We start from the raw sequence: 18,520 nt of genomic DNA, 5'->3' as shown, positions 1-18,520 counted from the left end.
AAATTAACCAATCAGCTTTTATTTATATTTGGCAAAAAAAAAGCATAGAACAAACAAGAAAAGCCATTATTATTATTCAAATGTCTTTTTGCAGTCGTTTGACTTCTCTTTAAACACAATATTTATAGGCCATAGCAAACACAATTGCTGTATAAACTTATTTTTTTTAATAACAGTGTATGTTATCATATTTTACAAATAAAGATACGCTTCAGAAAAGTATGATATTAATAATGCATAATGTAAAGCCTTGTGCCTCTTAATGCTTTATGCGCTCTTTTTCTGGTATTTGTGCTAAATGGTACAATTAAATAGCAGTACCTGTACGGTGTCCTATATGGCGCATCATTCCAGCCACACACATAAACACACACACACACACACATGCATACGCTTCTTTTATCCAGTGTTCTTGCTGTTCTGTTCTCCACTCTGCTTGGTGCACTCTCCTTAATTGAATTCTGCAGCTCATTGATTATTAGTTTGGCCTACACAAGTGGGCTTGTGCTAGACTGCACCACATCAAGGTCTCTCCCTCTCTCCCTTGCACACACACACAGGCACACACACACGCACAGTCTCCAGGCAAAGAAAATGGGAGCTTTGTGTACACTCAGTGTGTGTGGAAAAGCGGATGACAAAGATTGCAAATAACAATAATTGCAATCCAATTATGGCAACCTCACTCTCAGCCACAGTAGATTTTTTTAATGCACAATTCAATGCAATTACTGTGTAGCCAAGGTGCATTTTATTACACTTTGACATTTTGTCTTCAATTTAGATGTACACAAATTTGCCCTTTGTGAGGAGGACAAATCTGCCTTTAGGATGACGATTACATGTTGATATCTAGCAGAGGGATGGGTAGAATTCCAAAATAAATATATATTTTTTGGTTCTCACTAAACTTGCCCACTTTTGACCAACATATACCCTTAAAAAAAAACAGGATTTGAGATTATCGTAGATGACATCACTGGCGAAATTTGGTAGACTTTTCAATAAGGACTGGCGGATCTGTGCCGGCATACGTCAAACCCTGCATTCTTCTTCTTTCTGACAACTTCCTGTTCCCCTTTTAGCAACGTGTGTGCAAGTCATACAAACATGGCGAATATACAGTATATATATATATTTATATATATTACTATACATCACATCTTAACAGCAAAGACAACTTATACCTTTTTTCTTCTAATCGGCACTCCATTCATGCAAAGGTGTGCAGCTAGCGTAACTTGTCAGGTGTGAAGGTGCAGCCTATTCGTTTTCAAAGCATTGCTTAACGCAAGAAGAAGTATGAAAAGCTTTGGGATAGAAAATAATAGAAGAGATGTGAAACATTTGCATGAAGTCCTTGTGATTACTGATGTGTCCTCAGGGATCTCTTAGTCACGCTGGGTCTTCTCTAGGTGGTCTGCCTCCACCATGACCAACTGAGGGTCCTCCATCCCCGGGCTGTCCACCCTCACCAGCTCCCCTTCCTCCACCTCCACGTGCATGCCAAGCCCGTTCTCCTCGCCCTCCGCCTCGGTCACTTCCGCCATCTCGGTGCTCTCCGTCACCACCTCCTCCGCCTCGCCCTCTCGGATCTTCTTGACGTGGAAGGTGAAGGGCGGCACGCGGTAGACGCTGGTCTTGGAGCGGGCGTAGACGGTGTGGTCGGGCGTGAGGGACTTCTTTACCTTCTCCTTGGAGCTCTTCATCTTGACCCGGCGCTCCATGTTGGGGGTCATGCGGGAGCCCAGCTTGCCGATCTTCTTCTCCAGGCTGTGCTTGGTTTTCTCCAGGTTGTCGCGGGTTCTCTGCCTGGTCTTCTCCAGATTCTCGCGGGTTCTCTGCTTGGTCTTCTCCAGGTTCTCCTTGGTCTTCAGCTTGGTCTTCTCCATCTCCTCCTTGGAGAAGGCCTTCTTTATACTGGCCACTTGCCTCTTGGTGGAGCGCTGCAGGCGCTTGGTTCGGGACTCCTCCACAATTTCCTCGATCTCCACCTCCTCGTCCGAGTTGAGGGTGGTGGGCTGGGCCTCTCCCTCGCCACCCTCCTCGGGTATCTGCTGGAGGCCCTCCACTGTTCCGTCTTCGGCGACCGTCTCGCCCGTCTTGGACGGCTTTGGGGCCTTCACTTGGTCCTGAAGACAAATAGGACAGAAATTAATTAAGAGGTGCACGATTGAAAAGAGTGACATTTCCATTTTGACATTTGCAGCGATTCAAAAAATGCACTTTGTAATTAATTTCATTTCATTATCAACAGGGGAGAATGATTGGCCTTTGGGTGGGGAATGAAATTATAATTCTCACTTCATCCAAGCAAACGGCACAGTGCCATCTAGTGGCCACGTGGACGTACATCGTCATAAAGCCCTCATTTTTTCAAGGACTTGCGGTTGATGTGGTTGCATTTATCAAATACCACATCAAGAAAATTTCAGTAAAGCTACTAAGCTTAAAGGAAAAGACTGCATTTTTTTTTTGCATCCTCTTAGTCAGAACGAAACAACCGCATGCACATTTCCTGCTGTTTGGCAATCACACACACACACACACAATAAATGTTAAAGGATAAAGGTTTAACTTTCATTTTAAAGCTAAATTAACACAGACTCATATTTTTTATTGAGGTATCATGTATCATGTCAAGAATAATACTCATTTTTGACGTATTTGACAAATATGTCTATACATACAATACAATAGAAGGGGTAAAAAAAATGTAAGTAAACGTCGCCCAGTGACGTAATTAAAGATTATACTATTACAAATAAATTTAACAACAAAAAACAAATACACACAAAATAAATATTGGTTAATTCATATGTAAAAGTATACAGAAGTTAAGATTTATGCTATGAATAAATAAGAACAAAACATTTTAAAATGACATATAAAATAAATCAATACAAAAAATTAATACATTAATAAATATATACAACTATACAATTGCACTTGATGTGATTACATTTCCATTGTAAATTACATTTATTTTCAGTATGTAGAAACTTTCAATACATGGCCAATTATAAAAAAGAAAGTGATAGTTTATAGCATCAGACGTGTTGTGCTATTTATCATTTATTTAATATTTGATCATTTAAATAATGAAAAATAGATTAAATTTAATAGTTTTTGTTTGTTGGTTCATTACAAAATGCAAAGTTTATAAACTTTGAAAAAAAAAATGTATTTTGCAATGCATCATTTCAAGTGCAACTGTAAAGGTAAAGCTGAGACTTAAAAAAACCCAACCTAAACAAAACTTCATATGAATGACAAACACATAAATATAAAATTATAAGATAAGATAATACAACAAATCATTTGCAAAAACAGATATTTCATTCAATGTATTTTGCAGAAGAAGTGAAGAGAATTCACCTGTTCTGAAACATCAAGTTAATGGAATGCACATCGGACAGCGCTAGCACAGACAAAAGCTATTTTTAATTCCAACTAAACTCTCAGTGTGCTCTGTCATAAAACAAACCAACTTTAAATCTTAAATATCGCTTGAACTTGACGATGTCAAGACACCTGACAGATGAAAGGAGAGGTACGTTTCCAAGAATTAAAAATGGACATTCCCGCTCTTTCTGGCCCTGTGGTGCAGTGGAGTGTTCCGGGCGCTTCTGTCTGCACAGGTTTATTCTGGGCTGGCCTTTTCCTCTCTCTGGATTCCATCCTTCGTTCTCTGGCTACCCGCCAAGCCGGTGTTGAGCCCCACATGGACAGCCTCCCCCTCCACTGCATGCATGACGACGGGTAAACACAGGGCCGTGTCGCCATGGCAACCAGCTCCACACCTCGCCTGGTGCAGCTGGTGTAGTTTGTAGAAGGGCGACCAGATGACGCCACGACGGCGAAACTTCTTAATCAGACAAAAAAATGGGCGACTCTTTTTAGATACGTATCGAGCGAAGTGATGATGTCATCAGGCGATTGGAGCACGTAATGAGAGAAAAGATCCTCAGAACCGACCAGTGACAGCTCCTGGCTTTGCTTGAATGAACCACTGTGCTCCCTCGCAAAACAAAACAACCACTTTGTCACTTACCTAACACCTCAAATAATGGGAAAATAGTAGCACACACAGCAGCGTGGACTCATAACCATCCATGATGTAACAATGCAAGAGCAGTATCATGGTTTGGTTTGTACAAGTACAAATGCATTGACCCAAGACACTGTGATATTTTGCCTTTACTGTACTGTATTAAGATGCAGGACTGAATGCTGGCCTGAAGACGTTACAAAACGTCAGCTTGTATTCATAGCACCATCTACTGACAACCTGAGGTACTGCAGTACTTGTGTTTTGATCTGACAAATCTTAAGTAAATTTGACGTGACGCCACGCAACAGCAGGCATCAGCCCTAGCTTCATTAATTCCTCTGTTTGCAAGGGAACGACAAGATGTTGAACTCCAGAGAAGAAGCTCTCATTGCAGAAAAGAAAGGTAAGTCTATATTATCTCGCGGCTGTAGAAAGAGAACGCAGAAAGAGCAGGAAGAAGGCATGAACTATAAAAAAGGAGGCACGGACAGTGTGAGAGAGGGAATTGCTGACCGGAAGACTTTGTGTATATGATCACTTCCATCCATCCATTTTCTATACCGCTTCTCCTCTTTAGGGTCGCGGGGGCATACTGGAGCCTATCCCAGCTGACTTCGGGCGACAGGCGGGGTACACCCTGGACTGGTCGCCAGCCAATTGCAGGGCACATATAGACAAACAACCATTCACACTCACATTCATACCTATGGACAATTTTAGAGTCACCAATTAACCTAACATGCATGTTTTTGGATGTGGGAGGAAACCGGAGTACCCGGAGAAAACCCATACAAATACGGGGAGAACATGCAAACTCACTCAGAAATGCCCAGGGTAGTATCGAACCCAGGTCTTCCCGATCTCCAGGCTGTTACTGTGTTGGCCAGCATGCTAACCACTAGACCACCGTGCGGCCTATATGATCACTTATTAACAGAAATTCACAAGGAAGACTCAAGAGGCTACAAAAACTACTTGAGAATTCCCCCCAACTTGCGCCAAGAGGTGGGGGAAAAGTTAACCCAGTCATGTGAAGCCATTACTCATTGGCACGCAAAATTGCATACCACTGCAACTGATTCAAACCAATTGAACATTCCGTATATCATTCGCCTCATTCAGGCTATTTCTTTTCAACCCTCACACATTCCATCTTTTCACAGAATTCCAAATATTCCAGGCCCAAATTTATGGAGAATATAAATGAATGGAAATGAACGGAGAATATAATTTTCAAGATCCACAATTTCCAACCCATTCAAACCATTGCAGCATCAAAACATTCAGCTCCCAATTTTAATTTCCCCATTCCTAAAGTTCCCACATTTCCCCATAACCCACATTTTCTGTACAACATTTCAGCTGTGCTTCCTCTATTATTAAGCATTCGCATGCGATTTCTTCAGAAATTGGCTTTTTGAGGTTTTATTTGTTAGTAGAGGACAGGTTTTCAATTTTTGTGTTCAAGGGATAGTTGAAACTGAATGACGAGGGTGTGTTGCTGAAGTTTCCTGTGCAGTGAAGTGCAGTGAATCATACCTAAATGGAAATGTTGGTCGTGTGTGTGCGTCTGTGTGTGTGTGTGTGTGTTTGGACACAACAACAGCTGAGTCAGTTATTTTTGTGAGGGAGTGCATTTACAAAAAAGGCAGAAAAACAAACTAAATTCTGAGAAAATACTGTAACTATGGGCAATAACGACATCAAAAAGTCCTGCATGACATATTAAATGTCATCAGAGTCTTCTCACACCGGGTTTAATCGACTGTTGCCAGGGAGAACGGAGCAAACACTCCTCTCTGACTAAAGCCGCTGATATCCGTCTTTCACCATCCCTCTTTCCATCCCATAATACAATAGAACCATTGCTTATCTGTTTTTTTCAAATGCTGACATCCAGCACCAGTCAATTAGACAATATATGAAAGCAAAATGACTGCGTGCACATTGTAAATTTGACCATATGTGTATCTCCATGCCAACCATACGCTTCTTGTTTGTTGCCGGAGCTGCAGCCTACGGAGAGCACACAGAAGTACAGTAAAATGTCTTTTTTGGGGGTGCAATTTGCACGAGTTAAAAATAAACTGCCGAATAACGCAATGACTCGAATATAAGACAACTCTGCTTCATTGAACACCATTATTTTGAAATTAGTTGTTAGCGATACCTGTTTGTTGGCATGTATAAATCATGAGATGCTGAATATAAGACGACCCGTCTTTTTTTGCTGAGAAACCTCCATATAGTCGGGTTTATGCAGTAATTCAGCCATTGATGTAGGACAGGGGGCGTGCAGACCTGCAGCCTGTTTTTAATGGGTCGGTGACACATTTTACAAATAAAATGAAATTTTAACATGACATTAAACAAAGCAAATAGAGTAGACGCCCCTACAACGTAAATAACCCATTCCGAGAACACTTACGTTATAGGGTTTTTACGTTATACGAAGCGTAAAATACATGTAAATAGCCTAATCCGTTCCAAGATCTTCCCAAACTCACCCCATTGGCCCTTCAAAATATTCAAAGTCCACCAAATATGGTGGGTAAATATAACAAAACGTTAGCATAAACATAGTAGTTTACGTTCATAGAACTTTCAGTGGAATTTACGTAAAAGGAGGTTTACGTTATGCGAGGTACTACTGTAGCTCATACTTCAGAATAATGTCATCTGCAAATCAAACTGGTCGACTCCCTGTGCGTCTTCCATTGGTTCTTTGATTATTTCATGCGTCCTGTCCTGGCGTTAATATTTTCTGGGCGGGTTTTGGGCGGTTGTGTCCAAATACGTACATTTTTGTGTACACTACTGTTTGGAACCTTTACGCTGTTTAGAGTGAGCTGGGGAGCACACCCGAGATTTATTTTGTCCAGCTGGGGCTTCTGCTAGGTGGCCGGTGCAGTAGTTTTCCTTGGACTTTGGTTTACTGTGTCCTATGCATTCTGTTGCATCTCTGTTTTCCTATTTCCTGGTATTATTCACCTTTCATGGTGCGTTTTATGTTGTGTTTGCCTTAGCTGCCTTTTTGTGTGTCGTGCCGCTCTGTGTCAGCTCATCTTTCAATAATGAAAGACTGTATTGAGCCAGTCTTCCATCGTGTCCCTGCATCCTGGGGTAATGCTACATGAAATCATAGGGAAACAGGGCAATGTTCTCAACAGTTCTTTTTACAGACCAGAGTTACGGTAGCTAGTTTTTTCGTACCTGACAGTTTCGACTGCCCGCTTGCAATCTTCCTCAGAGTGGTCACGTGATGTTCCTGTGACGTGTCATGTCAGCTGATTTATAAATCTGTATAAAACTGTCAGGTATGAAAAAACTAGCTTTTTGATACAATCACATATTGCTGCATTTACATTGCTGATCAGTCTGCACCAACATGTCTGTTGTTCCTTTTCAGGAAGCGAGACGACTGCGCCTTCATGGTGGCACGCAAGACGGGAGAGAGAGATCAGCTGTCGGATCTCGTCTGCTCCTTGCAGCTATGCATCCCGCTTTCACAATGAGTGATATCAGACGACGGGCCGCATGAGAGCGGCACGGAGCGGAGGCTGGAAGTCCGCATGCAATGATCCCTAAAATAAGCAACCTCAATACGCCACGGTGATTAATCGTGACGGCCACACACCATCTCCAAATAAAGCTGCAACAACTGAGCACACAATTCAGTTGTGAAGCCATTCAAGGAGGGCTGCTGTGAGTTATGGAAACCCCGCAGGCACCAAACAGAGGCCTGACTATTCCACAGAACCAACACGGTCATGTTATAATTCTTCCACTTCTTCCATAGCCGGGGGAGTTCCGTGGTTCTTTGTGATCTCAAGAGCGGGGAAGCCCTTCCGCATTCTCTGAGGTGGAAAATGTAACGTCTGCGCTCACAGCTCTGCGAGAACTGAGGTGGAACTTATGACCCAATGAGCTCCTTCACTCACGCTTTGATGCTGTCATTTATGCTGACAGACACACAGACGGTTTAGTCAGAAGCACCTACGACTCACCTCAGAGTTTCCACAGCTGGAAGTCTCGGAACAATTCCAGTCTTTTGTAACATTATGTAAGAGTTAAGATGTTTTTTTTAGACTAGTCGGCTAAATTCTCATCATAATGTGACATTCAGTTTACTGCCAACTATTAAATTAAGTTAAATATAAAAAAAAAATGTTAAAATGTCGCTTATTACGTCGCCAGACTATTATCAAAGCTTTAAAAAAAAGTGTTTCATTCTTTAGCGGGCTGCTACTTCCTGGTTCATGGAGGATGGAAGGATTCATGTCCTACTATTCACTTTGTTAGCGTGACTGCTGTGAAAAAATGTTGTTAAAACAGCAACGCTAGTGGTGGACCAAGTACTCACTCCCTCGTATAGCATCAGCACGTTTCCTGGCATCTGCCTGAATTTTGTCTTCAACAATCACAAATTATTTACTAAGAAAGACAGTAAAATGTAAAATATTATTTAAATATTGTTATAAATTTGATTATTATTAATTATATTTAAAAATGAATTATTTATTAAATGTAATAATTTGAAAATACTGTAATATAAATATATATTTTTTTAAATCCTGCATCCACATGCATTATTTACTAAAAAATATATTTAAAATATGAATAAATATTATTATTATTATTATTATTATTATTATTATTATTATTATTATTATTATTATTAAGCTAAAGAAATCCTGAAGCACCACACATTTTTACAGGCCCTTCCTTGGCCCATGCTCTGCTCCTCTACAAGTTTTACTAATAAATGCACTAACAAATGAAAACAGTCAGAGAAAAGGGACACCCAGTAATGGTAATGGTTTAGTACAGGGGTGGCCATTTAGAGCTGGCAGCTGTATTTTTATTGGCCCTCAGCCCAACATAAAAACTTAAACAGCAAAAATGGAGAAATAAGGAATAATTGTGCAAGAATAAGGACAAAATATTAAAAGAGTAAAGTCATAATATTAAGAGAAAAAAATTATAGGAAAAAATTGTATAATGAGAAACAACAAAATAAAGAAAAAGTCAGCATTTTTGGAAAATTAAGTTTGGAAAACCATAATAAAGTCTAAATATTATGAAAATAAAGTCATGATATTGCGAGAAAAAAATGTACAAGAAGAAAGCTGAACTATTTTGAAAAAAAAAGTGTGACGTAAGGAGAAAAAGTTCACACTAATAATACACTTTGTCTCTGATAACACAAAGCTGAGACGCAGGCATCGTGGGTTGATTTAGTACATCACATGTGTACACTTGCACAGTTCAATGAGTCCGAAAAGGAGTAGAAAGAAGCAGAGCTGATTTAATCCTACCCCTTCTCCATGCCTCAACAATTACTGAGAGTTTGTTCACCTCCTGTGTTTAACTTGTACCAGGTTATCAATTTTCTAATAGGGAAAGAAAAGGATCAAAAACTAGTAACATCAAAGGCATTTGTAGATAGCTTATTTAGCTGTACCACCAGGCTTCTGAAGGGACCGGCTGTGCTTGCTGACATGCTAAAGTGAAATATGGAGCCTGTCAGCCATCGTTCCACTGCCTCTAAAGTCTAAAGTGAGGCACGCTGAACTTGAAGACGGCAATATAGGGTGCGAGTGGTGTTGCAAGTAAGACGCCACATAGGACCTCCATGGGATTCTGGGTTAAAGGTCCGAGCCGGTGCAAGACGGACTGGAAGGGGGAAAACCTGAAACGAAGGGAGGGGAGCGGGTAGATGCCAGCGACATGAATCACAACGCCAACTTAGCATCGCTTGTCAGTTTGTTTATGAAGTCCACAGTTGTCTGCTCTGAATGGGGGGGGGCTTAGCTAAGTGCCACATAACGACTGCAGCAGTAACAAAGTGGAACTGATTGCTGCACGCCACCGGCGGGGTTGACAGCTAAAATGTAGCGCCGAGCGAGACTAGTTGGCCGCGATCCCCCGAGAGGTCGACGAGTTTGGCACAAAAAAGTGTCAAGTGAGACATGTCTCGAGAGTGGAGCACAGGGCGGCATCAGCTGCAACTGAACACACCCAGATTCCAGTCCGCACGCTCCGACACAAGACATCACGAACCGGATCCATCCGCACCATTAAAACCGATGCTATGACACGCAGAGTCAAATAGAGCACAGGCATCCTCATCAAAGTAACTTTATCAGGCAGGATGTACGGCGTTGTTGCCTCAAACACCATCCGGTAAGGTGACTGGACCATCGACACCATGCCCCTGCTGGCCATTTGAAAGAACGCAGCTTCACCTGGCATCAATCTTTGCTGCACTGTAATTAATTGTAATTGAATCCTTAAGCGAAAGTAGCTTGCCCCCTATTGGATTGGGGTATGAACAGCAAGCTGGGACATACTGTATATTTTACCTCGCCGCTCTTGCCAGCTCACATGACAGCGAGTGTAATTATAAAATCATCCTAAGGTATGTAGCTAATGTCAGTGCATAGAGACGGAGTTAATTTCGGATAAAAACACGACACCTGTAGTTAACGCTGCATTATCAAACTAGGCTGTAAGGTCCATCAGTGGTAAGCAAGGCTAATGACCACACACACTTTAAACAAGCCTGCATATATTCCATTGACATTCAGTGCCGCCGCAACCTCTGCATGCCTAACCCTTATCTCATCCTTAACCTGATTCTGAGTCTAAACTGGTCCCGCTGTAGCACATTAACGCGCACAAAGAGGAAAGTGGTAAAAGTCCACTGGGAGTCAGTGGAGAGTTGCAACCGTGCCAATATGTTGCCGGCCTATTGAATGAAAAACAACGAGGCCGTGGCAATAAATAGAACGCAGAGGGAGGGTGCAGAATACCGATGGGCAGCATGATAGCGCCTACCTCGTTGTACAGCTGCTCGGAAAACGTGACCCTGGTTCTAACAATGATAATGTCGATTCATAAAAATGCTTTTAGTCCGTTTGATCCATTCCTTAAATGACACAACACAGATAAAGATTCTAGCTAACTTTGCCGGACTTGCATGGAAACTAGTAAGTCTGTGCTCACAGGAATTTAGACGGATTTTGTGCAAAAAAAAAAAAAAAAAAACGAGCATGCGCTTTGTTGCAGGTAAGTACCTTTTTCAGACTTCTCATTGGCCAAAAGAAGCAGAGTCACGATATCATCTACTGTACAGCGTTGTAATGGCAGGCTACACAGACAGTCCCATTATAATGGGTTCATGAGCGAGCGCGTAAATTAAAAAAAGTAGCGCTAAATCATCAGTGGCAGTCCAAATGTGTCTGTGGCAGTCCGACAAAAGTACAGTTATGTGAAATCTTTACTGTGGAATCACTAACACAAGGGGGTGTCCAAATTGCGGCCAGGGCGCCATTCTACATTTCAATTAAAGAAAAAAAAAAGGGAAAAAAAGAGAAAAAGTTGAAATGTCAATAGAACAGGATATAACTGCACAAATTGTACAATGAAGTAGGTCTGTTTTCCTCGTCTCCCACCTCCAAACAAGCAGAAAGAGGGTTCACTCTGTGCATTTCTTTTAGCACCTTGGTGTGTTTGTTCCATAGAACAACGGCACGAGAATGGAGTGAGCCCTTTTGTCAGTCATACAGTCTCTTTGTCTCAGTGGGTGGAGGCGGGGCCTCTAGCATACATACACAGCGCAGAAGAGTGTAACATAGTAGGAATTCAATTAGTAGATTGCAATATATTGTCATATATTTTTAATATTTTTTCAGTGTGCTTTTCTTAAAGGTAATGGTAAAATCTTGTCTCGTTTCGTAGACACAAACGTCATGACACCCCTAGTAATAACCCCTAGTGAAACTTCAAGTGGGATAGCCGCACATGCACGTCTCTGTCCTGGTTACTCAGTACAACATGGCTAGTCGACACAATGTTGCTAGCCTTAATAAAAGAATAAATTCTACTGTGGAAAGTGAGATGATAATACATAAGTTTTGCTTTTTTTTTTACCTAAATTGGAAGACTCCTGACGGTACTACTGCCCTCGCAATTTTGTGCCCCCCAAAAAATTTTGGGGAAAAGAGTCACACAAACATCCAGAGGTGAGAACTTCTCCTTTGCCGAGATCCACTTCACAGATAAGACATATCAAGATGCTGATAAAGACAACATCACTATTGCACAGCTGTGTCTTAGGCTGGCCACAACAAAAGGCCAATACAATACAAAAATGTGTGTAGTAATTTAATAAAGTGCTTATTTTTTTATTTTATTTCCTGATGAATTCCCATAAGATCACCACAACCATGTAGACCAGGGGTGTCTTAAGTGCGGCCCGGTGGCCATGTGTGGTCTGCAGCTCCTTTTTTTTACGGCCCATGGAACATTCTACAAATATTAGTTGTGGTCCGCACCAGAACATTACGAAAGAGAACAAAAAAAAGCTTTCAAGAACAAACTGAAACGATATCACACTAATATAAACATGTTTTGCTTGATCGCTTCTAAAATATGCAGACTGTTTTTTTGTTTCGGTACATTTAACAGCTTAGCATATACACTAGATTGGATTTATTTTCTTAATAAACAACAAAGAAAATAGCCCCTGTGGAAATTTGACTGTATGCCCGCCTGATGCAGACGATCACACAGCATCAGAAACACCTGCTCGGCGTAATTTATTAAGCCCAAATATCTGCGCTTGCATGTCTGACAGATGCCAATAGTGTAATCCGCTCCTGCTGCAAAATTCCTATGCAGGGGACGTGAAAACCTTTCAGCATACCAAACCAGATCCTCTCACTCACTGACATGCACCAAAGTGAAATCTCTCTTAACCCCTTCGACTCTTGAGGCTTGCTAGAAAACGACATATCTAAAATAGATAGCATTTTTTTTCCCAAGACTTTGCTCGTTACTGTAAATGTGAAATGTGATCTATTCGAGTCAGCATTCGCCCTGGCGCATATTCACGGATTTCTTTTCTCTGCTTTAAGTTGTAAATGATTCCTTTCTTTAGAGTAACTTTAAGAAAAAATGCACTTTTTGGGAATTTTGATCTACAATCCTTACGTGAGACATGAACACGTATGTCTTTCTCTTTTCTGTGTGTTCTAAAGACATAAAAACAGATAAAAAGAGATAGCTAAGAATTCACAAGAATTCACTATAATGCCTTCTGGAAAAAACCTCCAAAAAACGCTCCAATTACATCATGTGACGTGCATATTAGCCAAGCTACAGCGACATTGTTGTTATTATTATTAACATTGTCATGCCGAAGAACTACTTTACTGGAGTAGTGACACCTCACCACACCACACTGGCTAGCTACTAGCTTCTCCAAACACTCGTTCATAGCGCGTCAGCGCCGCGCTCACCATGTGTCAGGCCACTACTGAAAGGTAACGCTACATATTTTAGCTGCGACCACTGCTGCTGTGCTTTTGTTTTTGAGTTTGGAAGAGTTAACACTAGGTGCAGCGTTCCTTTGTATGTTGCTATGTGAAATCAATGTGCCCAGGAAGGGAGTTTCGGTATTGCTTAAAAGGACCAAAGTACGGTAAGTGTTACACGTTTTCATGAATGTGCCTGTTACTACATGGTTACAGCAGGGAAATAAACCCATGAAACCTTGTTGGAGGGTTTTGGAGGTGTTTTAATCGTGGGCGGAATAGGTGTGTCTCATTATGAGCTGCCTCTTTTTAGTTGTTTTTATATATTTAGAACGCACAGAAAGGAGAAAGACATGTATCAGTCTTTGATATTTTGTAGAACCTGTTGGAAACTTGTCCTGTTGTTTTTTTCCGAAGCGCTCTGACCATTTTTGGTGAAGTTATATGCACAAATGCCGAAAATGGTCCCATTTCGCAATGTTAAAGAATCCTTGAAAACATTCCCGGATCCAGACGCTGATCCGGATCGCCCCCAAAATCTGATCAGGTTTTCCATATCCCATTTCCGAAAATTCCTGAAAATTTCATCCAAATCCATTCTCAGCTTTTCAAGTTATTTTCAACACAAACAAACAGATGAACGCCGGCAAAAACATAACCTTGCGCTGTGCTTGGTGGAAGTAAAAACTGTAGTTTTTCCTTTAAACAGAACGCAGTTTGATGGCGCTATCTGCACAGGAAATACGGCGCGGCAGCTCCAAATTCAGCAGAGGGCGCTGTCTCACAAGTCAATTCACTCAACATTTTCCTGCAAGAAGATGCTTTGCCAAAACGTGATGTTGTAAAACTGCACATTTACTGTATCCTGTATGTCTGTAATTGTTTTTGAATTTAAAATGTGGGAGGCATATTATAGCGTTTAGAGTACCAAAAAACTGCATTTTTAGGGTGCGTCCATTAGTCACGGTTTTTCGCAAATCACAATTCCAAATAGTGGGGATGTGCTGTAAATATCTTTACTACTGGATACGAATAAATGAAGCTTCTTGTATTGTTGGAAGGGCTAAGTGTTAGTCTTACTTTGTCGCATTCGTGTTTTGTTTTATGAAATGATTCACAACATATGCTGGTCTCGGACTGTTTGAGTGCGTGTAGCTTGAATTGTTTTCTGTTTCTCTAAATTTGGTTGAATTTAACCTTTAGCTGACGCTCTCCTGGTTACGTGGAGGTGTACACAGCAGTCATTCCCAACCTCTGCGCCGCGGAAATGATCAAATTTCACTTAATTGGTCCAAATGTGCTGATTTATTTACTGCAAGTAATGTATCTATGGATACCAGTGACCTATAGTGACAGGCAGAACGATGAAATGGTAGAAGATACATGATCAACCTGTGTATCCACCTGTTGCCATTCATACAGCACAATAAGTCATGGCACCTGAGATTTGAGGTTAAGGCTAAGAGCTGCAATTAGCAATTTGGTCAGTGGTGTGAGGAAAAACAAGCGCTGTTGCTGCAAGCTAAACCTCCAGCAGCCGGACGTGAGAACGTCTCCTGCTAAAAACAGAGCGGCGCAGGGTGGGTGTCAAGTTCACAACGGTAGCTCCATCGCTCCGCAGCTCGGCCGTCACCCTCTCTCGAACGTTAGCTCACAATGTGGCCTTTATTTTATGACTTTTGTTTCCAAAATAATTCCACTGCTGACAGGTACAAATAGCCTTCCCGTCGGCCGTGCAGGGAGACCTTTAGCACGCTAACTACTGTACATCTTCATCTTGTGCCGCAACAGCCTGCCAACTATGCTCAGAGGCGGGGTGGAGCGGTGGGTTCTATCTCCCATGCCAGCGTTTACGAGCCTAATATTTTTATTTACACCCATCATATTTATAGCGTTTCACTGCGTAATCATAATGGAAGTCCAGCGCAATGGGAGTGGCCGGAAGAAATCTTCACTCGACACCAAACAACATTCTAAAGAAACAGCTTGCTGTTTGCAGGATTGGAGATAAACAGGGATGTTCTCTAACATCACCAAATCGTATATCGAATACAAAGTTGTGTTTCTGTAGGGACAACCTGCAGGGACCAATAAACAACAACGATGTTTAAACCTGACATTACTGACCACCGACATGAGTTTGAGTTTCCCGTGTGATGCTGCTTCATTCGTGTTAAACTTCCCCAGTTCTGTGCCACCACAAGAAGTTTGCGCATGACAAGTTTTGCACTAAGCTGCAACGTCTTTTAACTGCCACACGGCTGACATTACTCCTGCTACTTGCTACTTTGTTATCACGCTAGCAAACACTGTTGCTGTGATCACATGAGCTCTATCCGGTCACTGCTGGACAGCCGCGGTGGGCCGGAGTCTGGAATCGACTGCTCGCATTGGAGTGGCAATTTCGGAGAGCCAGTATCGTACATTTGAGATGTAGGCCGATATTGTTTTTTTGTTATTTTTCCTTTATGACAGTGTGAGTCAGACTGTTAAATTGCTCCCATGCTCACTGTGGGCTCTATTCTGGCTACTGCTAAGGCGCAACTTCCTTTAAGCGAAGTGAATTGCCTCTGACCATCTCTTCTGCAACTCCCGAGCACCTGCATATTATTATTTTTAGATCTTTTTATCACTAGTAGCTTACCATAGCTTGAGCTTGTTACAGGTTCTGGTGGTGTTTGGTGAACAGTGGTTTCCAATGTATGGGAAATACTTCTTTAAAAAAAACAACTTAAATTTACTGTAAAATTGAGTTGAACATAAGTGAACAGTTGAATTATGACATCAATCTACATTAATCCACTCGGTTGGCAGTTGCTTGTTTAGTGTTATGCAACTCCTCCCTGCAAAAGACACTATAGTTAGCATGACTGGACCCCTATGCAAATGAATCAATTGGGCTTTTTTTAAATGTGCCCCATGATTCTGCCTCACAACAAGTGACCACGAGGGGAAAATAGTACACGATACTGTACTTACAGTATTTTTTTCTCGTCATTTTCTATATCGCTCGTGTGGAAGCCAGAGAATTGAGGAAGAGGCGGTGTAGCGCTCATCGCCTGTCAATGACAAGGCTGGCATTGTAGCCCCTTTCATATTACCTGTAAAAAGCCACAATTTTTCCGCCTTTTTCATGTGTTTCTGTGCTGTATAAACAACACTGCAACTGAATGGTAGAATAAAGGCCACAAGGCAATTTTTGGCCTTCAGGGTAGTATCCGAGCTGTAACAGAGGTCTCAGGACTCCCCCTGAGACCCTGCAAAATAGCCGCCACACCAGAGCCATATGGGTAGCGACAGCATTTTTCCGCCTGTGCCTTTTACACAGAACACAAGGAAGCAGGGTATTGCTGCTTTGGCCATTTTGGACTGCGGAAGCAGCAATACTTGCAAGACCTGGACATCTATGATCTAGTACACCTGGAAGATGAGGACTTTGAAGTTGCGCCTCTTGAGTAGCTCGCCCTCGTTGCTCTCCAGCTTCTTGATCTGGCCCGCCTGCTTCTCCAAGTTGCTCCGCACTGTCTTGACGTTGACGCTGACTTTGCGGACCTTGTCCAGCATCTTGCTGACGGTGGTGCCCGTCCCCAGGTGGCTCTTGGACAGCTTGGTCAGCTCGCCCTGGATGGTGGACACCGACTTCTCCATGGCCTCCTGCCGAGCCTCCAGCCCGTTCTGGGTCTGCTGGATCTGGTCCACCACACCGATGATCTTGTCGAGCAGGGACAGGACCATGACGCCGTTCACCTGGGCTTCGCTCTTCTCTCCAGAGCCGACGGCCAGCACCGGGTCCACTTCCTCGATGGGTTTACCGCCGTCCACCGCCGGCTCTGTGGCGGCACCCACGAGGGCGACCTCGTCATCATCATAGGAGACCTCTGCCAGAGCACCGTGCTCTTTCTGGACCGCTGTATCCGCCATGGTTGTCAGCTCCAAACACAAACCGCTTGCACTCCCTCTGCAGATAAAAATAAACTCCTTAAAAATGACCAACAGGAGCGCCTCGGATACCCTCTTGCTTCTCTAAACGTTTCTGGTCTTCTTCCTCGTACCCTCTCACACTAAACCCTCTGTGCCTCTGCTTTGGGATGCCAGCCAGCCAGCCAAGGGGAGTTGGGCCTCTCACAGCTCAGGCACTCAAATGCCTCCGCTCCATGTGAAACCACCGAGTCAGACTTTTCCCGACGAACCCCTCCTGGCTCCACCTTGCTGCCGGGACTCCACCCCATTCTGTCCTCCACACCCCTGGCACATGGGCAGCATATCAGCAAGTGACAAACGACGACATGATACACTGCTGTTTGAGTGAAGTCAGAGGCGGGATAGAACATTTTTTAGAAATGAAAAAACTGTTTAATTAAAGTAATAATAACAATATTTATATTTTTCCTTAATATAAAACTGAATTAGTAATATCCAATCTTTTAAATTACGATAATTGATTTTCACGTTACAGATCACAGAGGCCCTTAGGTCATTTCATGCTGCAGTTCTTAGCTGTTACCACTAGATGACAGTAAGCAAATTTGAAGCGCTGCCAAGGCCCATTGACAACTTTATTTGTATTTTGTATTGTATTTTGTATTTGTATTTGTATTGTACTTTATTTATCCCACAGCAGGGAAATTCACTTGTTACAGCAGCAAGCAAGATACGCAAGTAAAGAATACATAGTGACACATGGTTCAAGTGGTGCAGGTGTTGTAGAGCCTGAAAGCGGTCGGTGTGAAGGACCTGCGGAACCTCTCCTTCTTACACCATGGTTTAACAGTCTGCTGCTGAAGGAGCTGCTAAGGGAACCCACAGTGTCATGTAGCGGGTGAGAGGTGTTGTCCATGATGGATGTCAGCTTTAATCAACAAATCTCTCTCTCTCTCTCTATATATATATATACATGTATATATATGTATATATGTATATATATATATATATATATATATATATATATATATATATATATATATATATATATATATATATATATAAAACAAGGTTAAACGTATGCTATATTGTCTTCAAACCAAATTTAACAAAAAACAGACTTGTTGATTTTATTTCTGTCCTGTTTTTTCATGTGACACTCACCTTTTAGATCCAGAAGAGAGCCAACTCACTGTGTTTTAAAACGGCAATGTATTTAAAAATA

The 18,520-nt window shown here is 42.0% G+C and overlaps 1 protein-coding gene across 2 annotated transcripts; it reads right to left on the bottom strand.

The window, feature by feature from the left end:
• Positions 1 to 58: 58 nt before the first annotated feature.
• Positions 59 to 17,579, bottom strand: cavin1a (caveolae associated protein 1a). 2 transcript variants are annotated; one of them, XM_054759555.1, is made up of 3 exons: positions 17,427 to 17,579; positions 16,795 to 17,332; positions 59 to 2,132 (listed from the first exon to the last, which is right to left on the bottom strand). In XM_054759555.1, the coding sequence occupies exons 2-3, from the start codon at positions 17,293 to 17,295 to the stop codon at positions 1,392 to 1,394; spliced, it is 1,242 nt and encodes a 413-aa protein (XP_054615530.1). In that variant the 5' UTR covers positions 17,296 to 17,332; positions 17,427 to 17,579; the 3' UTR covers positions 59 to 1,391. The 2 variants fall into 2 exon arrangements, with proteins under 2 accessions (XP_054615530.1, XP_054615529.1); XM_054759554.1 differs by having other exon boundaries at positions 16,795 to 17,554.
• Between the last annotated feature and the right edge of the window lie 941 nt (positions 17,580 to 18,520).

The sequence above is a fragment of the Dunckerocampus dactyliophorus genome, chromosome 18, assembly GCF_027744805.1.
Source record: "Dunckerocampus dactyliophorus isolate RoL2022-P2 chromosome 18, RoL_Ddac_1.1, whole genome shotgun sequence".
Lineage (NCBI taxonomy): Eukaryota > Metazoa > Chordata > Actinopteri > Syngnathiformes > Syngnathidae > Dunckerocampus > Dunckerocampus dactyliophorus.
The sequence above is the reverse complement of the archived record's forward strand: the minus strand, read 5'-3'. Positions and strand labels throughout refer to the sequence as shown.